Here is a 15,025-nt window from a genome sequence, read left to right as displayed (position 1 = left end):
CAAGCGGATCGTCGTCTGGTCCTTCAATATCAAGGAAGTTAGTCAGATATCCTGGCGCGAGGTTCTCAGCGTGACGTTTAAACTTCAAAACTTTTTACTCAAAATTTGAGCGGAGTAGAGGGTTGTGTTGACCCCAAATAATGGTAATGTTTTCCCGAAAATTCCTTGAAAATGGAACAATTAAGAAAGACACCAGGACTTCATAGCGTGCCGAATACCGGGGCGTGGTCACATCTTGGAGACACGCGCCGAGCGACGGCGGCAGATCGGGGGTGCGCACTTTATTAAGGTTTTTCTGTGAAGTATCTCAGCTGGCGAGATTGGGGTTGCGGTGAAGCCCAAATCGGGGGTGCGCACTTTATTTGGGGTGCGTCCTTTATTAGAAGAAATACGGTAATGACATGCAAATGTCCTTATATTGTAAAGCTGTGTAGCATGACTCAGCAACCACTCAAGAGAGTGAGGAAAAAAGGTTTCATGGGACAGAGTGGGGTAAACTATGTAAAATTCCTAACGCCATGAAGAAGGCAGCAGATAGATGTCTAAACATTGGCACTAGTTTAAATTTTGGTTTGGGAAATAGGAAGATTACAATTAGTAGGATGTATTGTTATTCATGATGCTTACCTCTGCGCCTGGCTAGGGTCATCCCCCAGTGTGACAGTGTCTCCGCCGATCTCTCCAAAACATTTCTGACAGTAGTGGTACCTGTCAGACAGAAGGCCGGCAGTGGGGTTACTACCGGGCCAACACAACACACCGAGGGGAGGGGTGCACACAGAGGGGGCAAACAGGACCACAAGACAAGCAGGGAAGAAAAAGCATTAGCTAAAAGTGCAAGCAGAGACACAAACTCACATGCATGAGATAGTCACAACAGAACATTTTGCCAATTTGCAAACAAAAGTTATGTCTAGACCATGGGCTGAAGTGTCATGTGACCACGAACTGTAGTGGCATGCCAAAATGTTTTGTACCAACAGGAATGTTAAGAACATGCGGCTGACAATGTTTCACATACTTGCACCAAAGGAAAAATGAAAACATCTAGCAGCATCAAACGAAATGTAAAAGCACTTTAAGAGAGCCACAAAGGGGCAAACAAGAAACAAAGCAGGCAAGGGGATCAGGCAATGATATCTTCACCGTATTCTTATTGATTTGTAACAAAGAAATCAGTTTGCATCACATTGTCACATGATGAAAGATGAGACTAATTCAGATTTGAATTATTCTCACTTACTCAATCACACTTATTAACAATCTAATTAACAATTTCAAATTGAGTAGATTTTACCAAGTAGTGAGGTAGTACATAAAGTTAAAGTAAGGCAAAAGATAAGTGTGTTCTTCAAAACAAAATGTTGAAAAATCTACAATCCAGCTTTCTATTTGGTTGCCAATTTTCCCCCGACATTCTCTCTCCGTTCAAAAACTTCCCCAAACACCTCATTGATATATTTTAAAAACACTTTGCAGCATGCATGATCAGACAGTTTTTTGCAGTGCTGATGCAATCAAAATATACAATCTCCAACTTGAATGTCTTTGCACTGTTAGATCATAATCCCTTCATGTTCATATTTGTGCGGCCCCCACTTACCGGTTCTCGTATGTCCAGTACCTGGCTCCCCATGGAATAGTACACACAGACTTGCCATAGCAATAGAGCGCTTGTGGTTGGAACACATACTGTAAAAAGACACACTCAAGTTGAGATCTATTACTGTCGACAAGTCTCTACAACAAACATTTTCTGTCACAAGAATTCACATCCATAACTGTAGCAAGAATGTCTTGATTTGCTGTCATACTGTAAAGACATAATACATACTAGAAAGGCAACATTTTCAAGAAAACGCAGGATATTCCCATCCCAGTAACAGGATTTGAAATACAATTAAGCAACTTGCAATTTGCAAGCAATTTTCAAGAAAAAATTATACGAATTTGCAATTTTGCAACTTGAAAATACCGGTCAATCGTGTAAGGCCGACGGAAGATTCGACCCCAAAATTCGGCAAGACAGGCAAAAATGACTGGTGGTTTCATCTTAGCAATATTACCCATAAAATTACCATGCACGGTGTTATTACACTTCTGGTGTTGGTTTTTAGGTCCCCAAACCACTAAACATGCAGAAATTTCCCAACAAAAACTGCTAGGACAGGAGCGTGACTGTATGGGGGCCATTTGTTTTGATATGCCCAAATAAGGCCAGACAAAAGTTAGCCTCCCATTTCACAGCAAATAACGGGCTTGAAAATTGATACAATGAACATTTAAAAAAAGTATCATTCTTCTGGCAAACTAAGTAGTGGAGGGTATTAATGTTTTAAAATTATTGATATGGGCCGAGAGCCTGATGGAAAAAAACCCAAAAACTTCCCACCTATAATAACAAGATGAGATCTGATGTTTTAATTCTTTTCTTACCTTCCTTCCACAACAAAACCCCAGGTTGGCCATCACTGGATCTATCTCCTGCTCAAAAACCTCTGCCAGCTGGAGAGACAAAGAAACACAAGTAAACTGATTGTATACCACAACTGACTGCTTTTAAGACTGAAGAAATACTGAAGCCTGAACTTAATTAACATCATTTGGCAGGGCTACACATATTTCATTTCTTCAGGATCAAATTTAAGCCACACTAATTTTATTTGTTGATTCTCAGATTTTAGAAAAAAATTGGAGCAACAGGGTGAAAAAAACTATAAAAAATTTGTTTGCAAATACTGAAATAGTCTGGGGTGAAGATGAGGGTTTACATAACATGAAGAAAAAGAGGATTATTCAAGCTTCAGCTCTGTATGGCTCATTTTATGCAATACACCCCTTTTTTGATCTAGTTCTATAGGGCGTATTCATGTGACGTCATCACCCCTGCCCTCCGTGGGCAGCCATGTTGGTGGTCACCCTGCAGCGAAGTTTCTCGGTGTCCGGCAGTCTCTAAATTTCCAAGGAATGCGAAGTCGTCTGATCGCTGTTTAATTATATGCAAAGAGTCTACAGCCTCACATCCCTTTCGCTACAAAAGTCCAATTTCACCTACTGGAAATGACCCATTATCGACGAGCGAGGAAATGTTTTCCCCAGCAGCCTACAACCATGGCCGCTAAACTGTTTACAGAGTACGCATAAAATCAGTTCACAGCATACAAGTGTTCCAAGGCCTGCAACCACGTAGTGCAGTGTCTTGAGTGTCGTGAAAAATTTTGTTGACAGGGAGTACGTTATGATCGGGAAAGTTTGACGTTGAAAGACCCCCAGTTTACGAACGTATCTCAAGCAACGACTACACGGTGCCGCGACTGTGTTACACATCGGGCCTGTAATTTGCGTTTCGACCAGATACAAAGGTTTCCATACACTCACGTTGATTCTCAAACTTCAACTATTTAGATCCGCTGTTCGTATCTCAGAAATCCAATTTTGTTTCAGTCGTTAGTCCCTTCGTATGTTCCCTCACCCGTGACACGAGAAACGCCAAACCAATCTTACTGTTACCCGATCAGTGTGTGCTTTATCAGTCCCAATCCGACATCTGACACCATGATTGTGAGACAAAACGTTTCGAAGGGAAATTGTGAATGGCGTAGAAAACATCTGCTATTAATACGGAGAGTTCCATAGGGCTCCACTATCAAGTGAACACCAACATGGCCGCCAGTGCTCGTTGCTAGGGGGAGGGTGACGTGACTGAATACGCCCTATAATTTCAGTAACAAAATTACCTTTTGCCACGTAATATATGGATTGATTTTGGCGACGCCTCAGGTGCGAGCCTAATGGTATATATATTGTGTGCAGTTTGCAAGAATTCTAGGAATTGCACAGGAATGTGTCCACAGGAATTTAAGACCATAACTCAAGAATGCTTGGATGGATTGTCTTTGTAGGTAGGTAGGTCTTTGTAAGACCTCAAAATGATTGGATTTTGGGCCCCCTAGTAATTTTCTATGGTACTGCAGGGAAACGTTCACGTTTGAAATCTCATGTTCTGAACATGCTATGGTCATAATTTTTTTAGTGGTGGATACCTCTTGGGAGTGAAAATAGGTCCTTTTTGGAACTACAGGAGCTGATTTTGTCTCAAATTTCTGAAATAGAATAACTCAAGAATGGACTGACGGATCATCGTAATTTTTGGTATGTAGATAGTGATGATTTACATAATCATATGCCAATCATGCAAATCAACATCTAATTTGCACAATTAATAAGGAACGTTAATAAATCAGTTGCATTCCATTATAGGGCTCTCAAAGGCATGACATATGTAACGAACATCGATAGATATCAATTATTAAAATCAACACCTAATTTGCATAATTAATGACAAAACACTACAAATCTGTAGTGGTAAATGATGGGGATTTCATTTTGCAACATTTGGAAGTTAAGTATATGTGGCCATTATTAGACATAAATCTTGGTGGTGTGTTGACATGGTGGCTCCTGTGGAAGCATTCTGCCTACAAATGGATCACAGTGTGCTTACTCCTGTTCATTTTCATCTTCACAATCAAAAAGATCCTAATCAAACCAGGTATGACTAGACTAGATATTATTCACTTGGCCTGAAAACCTACCTTAGAACAGTACTTGTAAACCCTGGAGGTTTTGCGGTTGTACAGCCAGGCATTATCAAACATCAGCCATACATCGTCACAGTATTCCCAGGGGTCCTTGTACTGTCCTGTGTCCAGTTTTCTTTTGATGGTAGACAAGTCCATAGGGTGTTTCACAATGTCAAAGTAGTCCTGTATTGTAGGGGAGAAAATTTCAGTACTCCAATAACTTAACGCCAGGATGGACATGTCAACTTGAAATTGTTCCATTTCTTCAATCTTTCTGCATGGGGTCATCCACCTTTAAGGCACTTTCTTCTCAATCATTACGTTTTCATCTGCATTCATGAATTCATGGTGATGTGTACGAGTGATATCAAAGTGACATACAAGTCCTACATGTATCTCTTTTTTTGGGGGGGGCTGTTCTTTGCTTGTTATGGGCATGGAAAAGATTATTGGTTGAAGAAAAGTTGAAAAATTTTTTATGTTCCGATATTGACCACAAAGAGACAAGATATATCTGGGTCAAGCTATTAATGAACAAGTAGAGCACATTCACATATTTGACACTTAATAACAAATACAACATTGCTGGATGTCCATATGAAACGCTTTTTCAGGCTGCAGGTCTTGGTGGATTTTTAAAGATAGGATTAAGAAGATTAGTACTTATAAACTAGACTTAAGGAGGATTAGTTACCAGGAACGGCTGGTTATTTCTCACCATGACATGGCTGGGGACAGACAAATGACCTGCAGTCGTTCATGCAAAAATGGGGACCAAACCTTAGGAACTCGCAACCCCTGACTTACAGGGATGCCCAGCAGCTTGGGATCCACAGGCTGCCTGAAGGGAAGGGACTCCGGGTCCTGTCGGTACAGCTTCTCCAGGGTCGGCATCAGGGCCTGGCGCAGCTCATCTGGCTTAAACACTGCACAACACACAACATGGTGGCTTAAGTACAAACACTATGAAAGGTACTGTTTGAACCTTTGTTCTTTCATCAGAAGCTCAAATCAGTCTGCAGGCCACTTTTCAACTAGGTCATGCGCGAGGAGGTACAAATGTAAGAAAGATGTTGAATCTTTACATGTTTGTTGTGGTTTTATTTTTTCATTGACCTCTCCCCCGCAAAATTATATATTAAACGCAAATATGCATTTCCAGTGCATTCCTACGGTACTAATTAACCATGAAATAAAAACACAAGTCCCGACCAAAAAAAATTAATTTACAGTATTCAATGTAAGGTTAGTTAAAGTTAATCGAAGTTGAATCAACCGTATTGCATTGCAAAATGATATTCAGGGGCTGCAAATGCAATGCCAATTTGCATTACGTGAACACACAGAGAAGCTTTGATCTTTTTTTGCTAACATGAAGTTATTGATACCACCTAAAGAGTGTACCCTAAACTTAAATATATTTGTTTGCCATGCTTCTGAAGTGCACCCGACTATAATTTTCTTCGCGTCAGTTTGTGGTCCTTAATGACAGAAATCTCCATAGGCGAAAAACTGTGTTCTGCGACCATAATTACCCCTTAAAAACAATGCAAAACATGAACGATTTGTTGAAATCCTGACCATGATTAGTTAACTTCATATCAAACAGATGTTTAAAAAGAAAAAGAGAAAAAAATTGTGATGTGGAGGCTAACCGAAAATAACGATTTGTGCACGCGTGCGGTTTGTCAGAGCTGTTAACTATAACGCGAGCGGTACTGCATAAATGCATATAATTATATGAATGTTTGATCTTACTGTAGCTAAATTTATGCTTTTATGCATCAAAGACCACAAAGAGTACAGCATATTGGTCAAAGTTGTTGCATTGCTATACATTATACGTACATGATTGTGAATCTACCAGAGTTTGAACAACCAACCAAACTACCAGGTATAGATTCCGTCTCAAAAGCATTTGGCCTAATGGCCAGATGCTAAAAAAGGGGGACCTTGTTAGGGTGCTGTTTGTAATAAAAGAAATATCAAATAATATGGCTGTTAAGTATCAATAACATGAAAACTTCGCTATCCAAATCTTCTTATCAGTTTTGCCACAATGAGTACGTGTCTGACATCCATTAACCGATATAAAATTAAGTACTTTTTAATTTGAACAGGGAATAGACCTTCATAATAATACAGAAGTATGAGTGTGTAGAAAAGCCATCTTTGTGCACCAGCAAAACACTAGCTTCACTAACCTTTCTTGTTAGGAAAGTCTTTATTTGGGTTGGGTCTCCTGATTAGAGGAGGTTTGGGTGGACCATCCCCAGAGTCCTGCTGGACTGCAGCTGGACTGGGCAACTGTGTGTCCTGTTTTATTGGCATGCCGCTGGGAGACTTAGCCTCTGTCTTCACCCCTGCCCCTGAAGCATCCTTACAGGAGGCAGTCCCCATCACCTGCTCAGTCTTCACTTCTGTCTTCATGTCAGCCTGGAACAAGGCACAATGTCATATCAGGAAAAATTAAACAAATTCCCAGGTACTAAAGCAGGTAAAGAACGGCCAGTTCTCTAGGATGAGCCTAAGCGTGGCGATTTTCTAAGGCTTGAATTTCAATGCGACTCACCAATACTAGGGTTTGCACCCAAGCACACCGGGTTTTCCCTACTCTTTAAATATTGTGTGTGTTGGGATCTTTTCATGCAAAGGTTTGACACCTGAGGCTCCCCAATACTCTGAATGAAACCTGTACCCAGACTATGATATGGGTCATGTCCATAACAAACACAACTATCTAAAAATGGACAAGATTTGAAAGTGAATTTGTGTGTAAATCTACCTGCTGTTGTTCTGCCGGTTGTTGCTGAGTCTGCGCCTGGGGTACAGCCTCCTGTTTAACAGTGACGCCTGACTGGGAGGTCTCCATTGGTTGTATGGTATCTCCAACCTGTGACGTCGTTGTCATGGTGGTCGTGGTGGCTGACGACGCCACGGTACTGCTCGCTAACGTGGTCGGGATTGTTGTGCCTGGCGGGGCTACCACGTTGGGCGGGGCTTGCTGGTTTTCACCAAGTGGTGCAGGTGGAGCGACAGTCTGTGCTGGTTGGGGCTGAGAGGTGGGCGTGGCTGACCCAGAACGAGGCGGAGTCTGATGAGGAGTTGTTTGTTGGCCTGGCTGAATTCCTTGCTGCTGCTGCTGCTGCTGCAGCATTGGAGTTGCTGGCTGTGGTCCTTGTTGGGCCATCTGTAACAAATCAGGTGTTAGTATACTGTAAATCTTCTAATGTTTCAGTTTAGCAACCTCTTGACCACAAAATCATCACAATGCAAATACACAATTGTTTAACCACTGACTTTGAAGACTGAAAAAAACTCTTCTTCTTCTACGGTGCATTTAAATCCTCACTAAGATATATCAATTCAAAAACAGGATACTTAGATACCATTTCCTATAAAGAGCAATCTGTGTTATATTACCTTGTTGGACTGCTCCATCTGTGGCTGTGTAGGTGTTGGTTGCTGGACAGGGGGTGTTGGCCTGTTGGTGGACTGTGGACTTGGGCCTGATGCTGGCAGTAACTATATGGAGGAGGACACACAAAAATAGACAATCTTGACGGGTGCTCTATGAAATATCAAGTACATACGTACATACCAGCAACAATCCACACCACAGAGCTACAGTTTACTTGTATAAAACTTATAGGGAGTACCAGTGTCTTTTTTACTCAGCAAACACCTTTCTTAACGCCGGCAGCCTCCATTAGTGAAGCTGTGTCTATCGAAATTCTGTACCTACACTCCTCCTACCGGCGCTACAACAGGCACTGACCACCATGGCGGTAAGCACTGTAAAGCGCAGGCTTCAAGGAGCATAGGATGTACCTTCTTGGAGATGTCACGTACAGCAGCCAGTACCTGTCCCAGAGACGTGGCTTGTTGTTGTTGTTGTTGTGGCGTCATGTTCTGGACGTTTGGCAGCAGGCTGCTCATGCTGGTGTTGAGCGACACGTTCCCACTGGGGAAGCCTGACTGCTGGCCCTGCTGCGGCTGGTTGGGTAGGAAAGGCTGGGGTGTTCCTTGGTTCTGTTGGTTGGGTGCTATCGCGGCAAGATTGGCAGCAATCCCAGTCGCTAAGTCAACTACAGGGAAAGGTTCAAAAAGAAAGAGAATGTCTTCATCGCCGCTGGATTGGTACATAGCCACCACTCATACATAGGTCATTCATACAGAAATGATTACATCATGACTCCCGAAATACAATGAGTGTGTGTAGCATATACATAAAAGACCACCTTGAGGTCTGGGTGCAGTCTGCATGCCAGGAGCAGTTCCCGCCACCATGGTGCCAGCGCCCTGTCCTGGCCCCGTGCCACGGAGCTGTTGTTCCTGCAGCCGGCGGTGTCGCTTCTCTTCTAACTCCTTCTGAATCTTATAGATCTTCTCCGCTAGCAGGTGATAGTATTCCTCCTAAAGAAACAACAGTGATAGGTAAGTACGGACGTCAGTTTGTACACTTTTGAGAAAATGACAACACATATTCTTGCGGAAGTGATTTTTGGACTCCGTACCCGACTGTTGGCTGTTTCGTACATGTCGCCCTCCACTTTTCTTGCATATGCGACCAGATTACCCATCCGCCTGTCCTTGAGTGCAGCTGGGTCGGGGGTAGGGAAGATAGCCTGGACTCTGCAGAAGGAAGAAAAGAGGGCTTGTACTCTGTAGAAGGAAACAGTAACAAGTTCTCAACACAACTCATCATCATCCGACCTCCCGATCTCCCACTTGGGCAAATGGAATGAGGCTGTAGTTTTTTTTTATGAGATGTTTTACATTAGCTTCTGAAGACTTAAGGATAAAAGTAGTAATATGAAGTAAAACAATATATTTTCTTAGGCCACAGCAAGTTAAGTTTGTGGATAACATCAATGTGCACATCAATTTTTGCCTGGTTTAAAAAAAAACATCAAATTTTGTTAGATGCCCTTAGATGATGGTCAACATGCTGAAAATGGGAATCTAAGTCACAAACTTCTTTAAGCTCTATCACAAAACGTCCTATATGCCCCCCGTCCTATATGCCCGTAAATAGGCATTTGCACATACCGCATTTCTGTTCTTGGTTTCCTGACAGAAAAATGGCATCTGCAGACCATTCTGCATCAAACAACTATGTTTGAAACTTAAGGAAATTCAGCAACATAATTGCTCAATAGTACGCAAATTTTTTCAGTTTCTGAGCACTTAGTAGCGCTTACTAGCCAATTCAGCTCTAAGAAATAACTAGCCAATTTATGCCACAAAACTTTCGGCACTTGTTATCAAGGACCGCAATTGTACGAAGAGTAGTCTGGCAGTTTACGAGGGTGGTACAAAAGCAAACGCAATTTTCATCATAGCAGGTTCATTTTTGTATGAAAAGAGTTGAAATTTGGCTCAAATGTAAAGGAACATCTCTTCTTGAGACTGAGGTATGTCACTGTATTTTTCACATTTTCACCAGCGACTGAGTTGACTTCAAGTTGACCACACCCTTGGAAGCTTGTCGGAGGGAAAGATAAGTCTGACATAACCCATTTACAATTACTGTAAGATGCTTACATTACATCTGTATGATGATACATGTCTGTACAACTTACATGCCATATTTCATTTCTGAACTCCTTACGGTTCCTTTTTTACAGCTGTTAGAATAGAGTGAGGTGTAATATCAGAACCAGTTGTATTCATAGCGGAATATGCGATGTGTTGATTAAAGACCTTGTAGACTACTTTTCCATTAATTGATTGAAATAAAACTTGACATAGATATTATGTGTTTAACGATTAAGACGTGTGCTTAGTTTCATTTCTCTGCCTTAATGGAAAAGTAGTCTACAAAAACAATTTTCGACATAGCGCATATTCAGGACCCAGATGCCCGCTCTGAATTCAACTGATATCTCACATCACCCTAGGAGCAAAAAAAGAAAAACTGATTAGAGTTCAGAGATGATAATGCATTTTGATACCTGTGCAGTTTCAGTCTCCTATAATAATTGTAAGCGGGTCATACTTTACTGCTAATTGAACTTCCCTTTTACTGCTGTTTGCCTTCAACAAGCTTCCAAGGGTGTGGTCAACTTGAAGTCAACTCAGTCACTTGTAAAAATGCGAAAAATACAGTGACATACCTCAGTCTCAAGAAGAGATGTTCCTTTACATTTGTGCCAAATTTGAACTCATTTCATACAAAAATGAACCTGATATACAAAATTGCGTTTGTCTTTGTACAACGCTCCTTAGGGGTAGATACCGCTACGGCTCGATCAGGTTCGAGTCCAGGTTCAGGTCCAGAGTTTTAGGTTAAGGTCCAGAGTTTTAGGTTCAGGTTCGGAGGTTGATATAATGAACTGCTGTATGCATTACTCTTCAAGCAGAGAATAGGCTCCTGTTTGTTTTTCCATTTTTTTTAGGCGTTTTTATCTGGCTTCTATTTTCTCAGATTTCCTTTTCCAGCTTCAACAAAAAACCTGACAAAACAGGAAGCTTGAAAAGAATACCTGACAAGATATCAAAAACAAGCTGAAGCCTAAACTCTGCTTGGAGTGTAGTATTTCACTAAATTTGTATTATACACTTCTTCAGGAGTTTTCAAGCCATTTACATTTTCTGAACATCCAAGGAATGTATCAAGTAAACCTACCAGTCTGCAGATACAGACATGAATGAAGATGTGCCCTGGTACCATCAGTGTTCTTTGAGTCAAACATAGAAATATACCGTATAATGATTTTAATGTTGACACCAGTGTCACTTACTGCATTATTGAATACAGGAATAAAAGACAGGTTGGTTGTGAATTGTGATACCATGTTTTATCGCTTCAGTTCTTGGTTTATCGTGACTCTCTAAATTTGAAAATGCTTTTTTTACTTATCTTTTTGCAAGCTTGCATTAGATCTGGGGTTTCCAAGAGATGCCATCCATAAAAACCTATTTGCTGTGGCCTTATTTACATTACAAAAGCCATGCAAACCAACTCCCAAATCCATGGTCACTGTTACTTTTGTTGGGACATACATATTGAATGAAAAAAATAAACTAAGCCATCAAACATGGGTTACAGATAATACATTTATGCATGCATAACATCCGACCACGAGATGTATATCTGACTAATATGGAGAGGGCTATCAGGAGGTCTGAGGTGATCATAAATGGCACAGACTTTTCCTGCCAATATAACAATTTAATACTAGACTAAGTATGACAATATCCTAACAGTAATGTTGGCAATTAAAGAATTTTACTTCTTCCAGAGACCTAACCTTCAACACATAATAGCATACATTTAAAACAATACTAAATCACCATGAAACATGGCACATAAGTCACAAGGGTAGAAGCTACATGTGAGACCTTTTCATGGTTATAGGGCGTATTCACGTGACGTCATCACCCCTGTCCTCCGTGGGCGGCCATTTTGGTGATCACCCTGCAGCAAAGTTTCTCGGTGTCCGACGCTCTCTAAATTTCCAAGGAATGCGAAGTCGTCTGATCGCTGTTTTATTATATGCAAAGGGTCTACAGCCTCACATCCTTTTCGCTACAAAAATCCAATTTCACCTACTGGAAATGACCCATTATCAACGAGCGAGGAAAGGTTTTCCCAGCAGCCTACAACCATGGCCGCTAAACTGTTTACAGAGTATGCATAAAATCAGTTCACAGCATACAAGTGTTCCAAGGCCTGCAACCACGTAGTGCAGTGTCTTGAGTGTCGTGAGAATTTTTGTTGACAGGGAGTACGTTATGATCGGGAAAGTTCCACGTTGAAAGACCCCCAGTTTATGAATGAACGTATCTCAAGCAACGACTACACGGTGCCACGACTGTGTTACACAAAGGGCCTGTAATTTGCTTTTCGACCAGATACAAAAGGTTTCTATACACTAACGTTGATTCTCAAACTTCAACTATTTAGATCCGCTGTTCGTATCTCAGAAATCCAATTTTGTTTCAGTCGTTAGTCCCTTCGTATGTTCCCTCACCCGTGACACGAGAAACGCAAAACCAATCTTACTGTTACCCGATCAGTGTGTGCTTTATCAGTCCCAATCCGACATCTTACACCACGAGGCAAAACACCATGATTGTGAGACAAAACTTTTTGAAGGGAAATTGTGACTGGTGTAGAAAACATCTGCCATTTATACGGAGAGTTCCAAAGGGCTCCACTATCAAGTGAACACCAAAATGGCCGACAGTGCTCGTTGCTAGGGGGAGGGTCATGTGACTGAATACGCCCTATACTTCACCCGTAGTGCTCCAGTTATTGTGTATAGGTAAACATTTGTGTCATAAGAACATTCGCATGGAATAAAGTCATTCCATTTTCCTGTTCAAGAGTTGGAATGCTGCTAGTTTTTGAAATCATCAACAGCTTTATCATGTCCCAATTGGAGCCAGGACAACATGCTCACTGTGCGTACACTAACCATGAAAAGTCTACCAAGATAAGGCAATGCTTAGACTGCGCAGTACTTCTGAACATTCAGTTATACTGGCAACTCCAAATGTTGAAAAATTATCAATATCAAGCCTAAAACTACCATTGTAGGTATCTATAACACACATTGGTACAACGTCTGGTAAAACTTGACTTACAACTTGTGCACCAGGTGGTTTCTCAGGTCCTGTGTGACATGTTGGTGCCATGGCTGGACTCTCTTAGGGGGCTGCTGCTGGATGGTCACATTGCCAGCGGAGTCCAGACTGTGGAAAAGGGAGCTGCCAATGAATACAAAGAGGAACAAAAAAGACAACAGAGATGGCATGTTAGCCCATGCAATGAACTAAAACAGACAGGAAAACCATCCTTTATTATATGTATATTTCTAAAAAACATGAGTTAGGAGACCTCAGTGAAATATCCTACTAATGCAAATGACTTACATGTTTACATAATTCATGCATGGTTCTGTATACTTTTAACTAACTTACCAGTGCACACATTAATTATTTCATGACAGGGGTCCGTGGTAGTGCGCAACAAAAAAGTGACGATAGGCTTTCGAATGTCAAGGTTTGAGTTCACATTTCTCTCTATCTGCACCTTTACACATGTCACAAGTATGAAATTGCTATCATTCACCAATTAGATGAATTATGCAACTTATGCATTAATTGTCAAAACCAGGCCCACATTTGCATACTTAGTATCCGTCAATGTCCCACCTGAAAATAAATAAGATATGTTAAATGTATCGTAAGTCCTATTGTGGAGAAGACTGTAATTATTGAATTTCCTCATTAAGTATGCAAATTAACACCTCATTTACATAATTTGCATTTCATTGTGTTCATCTTTGTCTGAGCTACCTAGATTCCCCAAATCATGAAGACCCATTGTTCCTTTCTTGAGTTATCGTCTTTGGAACATTCTAACAAAGGGGACCCAAACTTACACCATGTCTTCCTTACATCAAAAGCCTCCAAAATACAAAGACCATGGCATCTCCAGGACAACAGATACAAAAACTGATAGTTCTGCTGCAGCACCAAGGTTAGAAACCAGGGGAAACTTGACCTTCATCTTCCCAAGACCTACCAACAGTGTTCTCGCCAGCGCCCGTCCTTTGTCGCTCATGACGGACAAAATTTGTGCCCAATCCGTCATTTTTAATGGACATAAATCGGTGTGTAAAGATATTTAGACAGAGCTTAGAATTTGCAAAAACTCCGGAGGATGAGCGGAAGTTCGTGACGAGGGCAATCTAGATCATTTCTAATGCCCGCTGGTGACACCCCCAGCAACACACAGGGAGCCCCCTGGTTGTTGCTAGTAATATTTGGTGGCCGCCGAAAACTCGCCGCCCTCCCCACTACAGTTTTGGCCGGTCGCATCAGGCTGACGTTTATTTCTGTTTTGTCCCTCTCGGTTCACCGTCAGTTATTGTCATCAAAGAAGCTCTCTGTCGCGTCAAGAAAAAACGACCAATGACATGCGAGTCTCGCTAAGCGTGAATTTGCGAGATGTTAGGGGAATGGCGGGGATCGCAAGGATTGCACGAAGCGGCTGTTGGAAGGCTTGAATCGACAACTTTTGAACACATCCAGTGCAGTTACCGGAGAGATTAACTGTGGAAAACATAGGACAAAAAAATGGACGTCTTTACTGCGTTCTTTCTCAAAGTAGGGTGTCAAATTCCTCATTCATTATGTTCAATAATTACAGGGCGCATACGGAACAAGTTTTGAAAAGTTGTGTTTTATCAAGATAAAACCTCCTTGGTTTTATCTTTGCTGACTTATTCTGTGTGAATTTTTTGTAGGACGTAGCTGATACGTAATAAAGTTTTGTTGTGATAAATTTTATTTCATTTGCCGATAGTATACTACATAGAGGTGTAGCTTGTGTGTGAACATTCGATATCACCGCGATGAGGGCACGCCTCCTAAAAAAATCAAGCCTGAAACCCTTGTGTAATTTTTCACCGAAAGAGATGCCATTA

At 41.3% G+C, this 15,025-nt stretch overlaps 1 protein-coding gene across 13 annotated transcripts in view; it reads right to left on the bottom strand.

Moving 5' to 3' along the window:
- LOC136437064 (CREB-binding protein-like) overlaps positions 1–15,025 on the bottom strand; it is a 50,168-nt gene that overhangs the window by 13,699 nt on the left and 21,444 nt on the right. For 4 of the 13 annotated variants that reach the window (XM_066431516.1, XM_066431517.1, XM_066431518.1 and 1 more), the window contains 12 exons: positions 13,179–13,301; positions 9,101–9,248; positions 8,825–8,999; positions 8,415–8,671; positions 8,007–8,108; positions 7,369–7,773; positions 6,788–7,019; positions 5,364–5,509; positions 4,596–4,766; positions 2,437–2,505; positions 1,604–1,692; positions 628–738 (listed from right to left, as the gene is read on the bottom strand). In XM_066431516.1, coding sequence (XP_066287613.1) covers positions 628–738; positions 1,604–1,692; positions 2,437–2,505; positions 4,596–4,766; positions 5,364–5,509; positions 6,788–7,019; positions 7,369–7,773; positions 8,007–8,108; positions 8,415–8,671; positions 8,825–8,999; positions 9,101–9,248; positions 13,179–13,301 — 2,028 coding nt within the window. The remainder of the gene's footprint in view (positions 1–627; positions 739–1,603; positions 1,693–2,436; positions 2,506–4,595; positions 4,767–5,363; positions 5,510–6,787; positions 7,020–7,368; positions 7,774–8,006; positions 8,109–8,414; positions 8,672–8,824; positions 9,000–9,100; positions 9,249–13,178; positions 13,302–15,025) is intronic. The other 9 variants (XM_066431521.1, XM_066431525.1, XM_066431524.1 and 6 more) reach the window with 9 other exon arrangements.

Source organism: Branchiostoma lanceolatum, chromosome 6 (assembly GCF_035083965.1).
Source record: "Branchiostoma lanceolatum isolate klBraLanc5 chromosome 6, klBraLanc5.hap2, whole genome shotgun sequence".
NCBI classification, from domain to species: domain Eukaryota; kingdom Metazoa; phylum Chordata; class Leptocardii; order Amphioxiformes; family Branchiostomatidae; genus Branchiostoma; species Branchiostoma lanceolatum.
The sequence above is the reverse complement of the archived record's forward strand: the minus strand, read 5'-3'. Positions and strand labels throughout refer to the sequence as shown.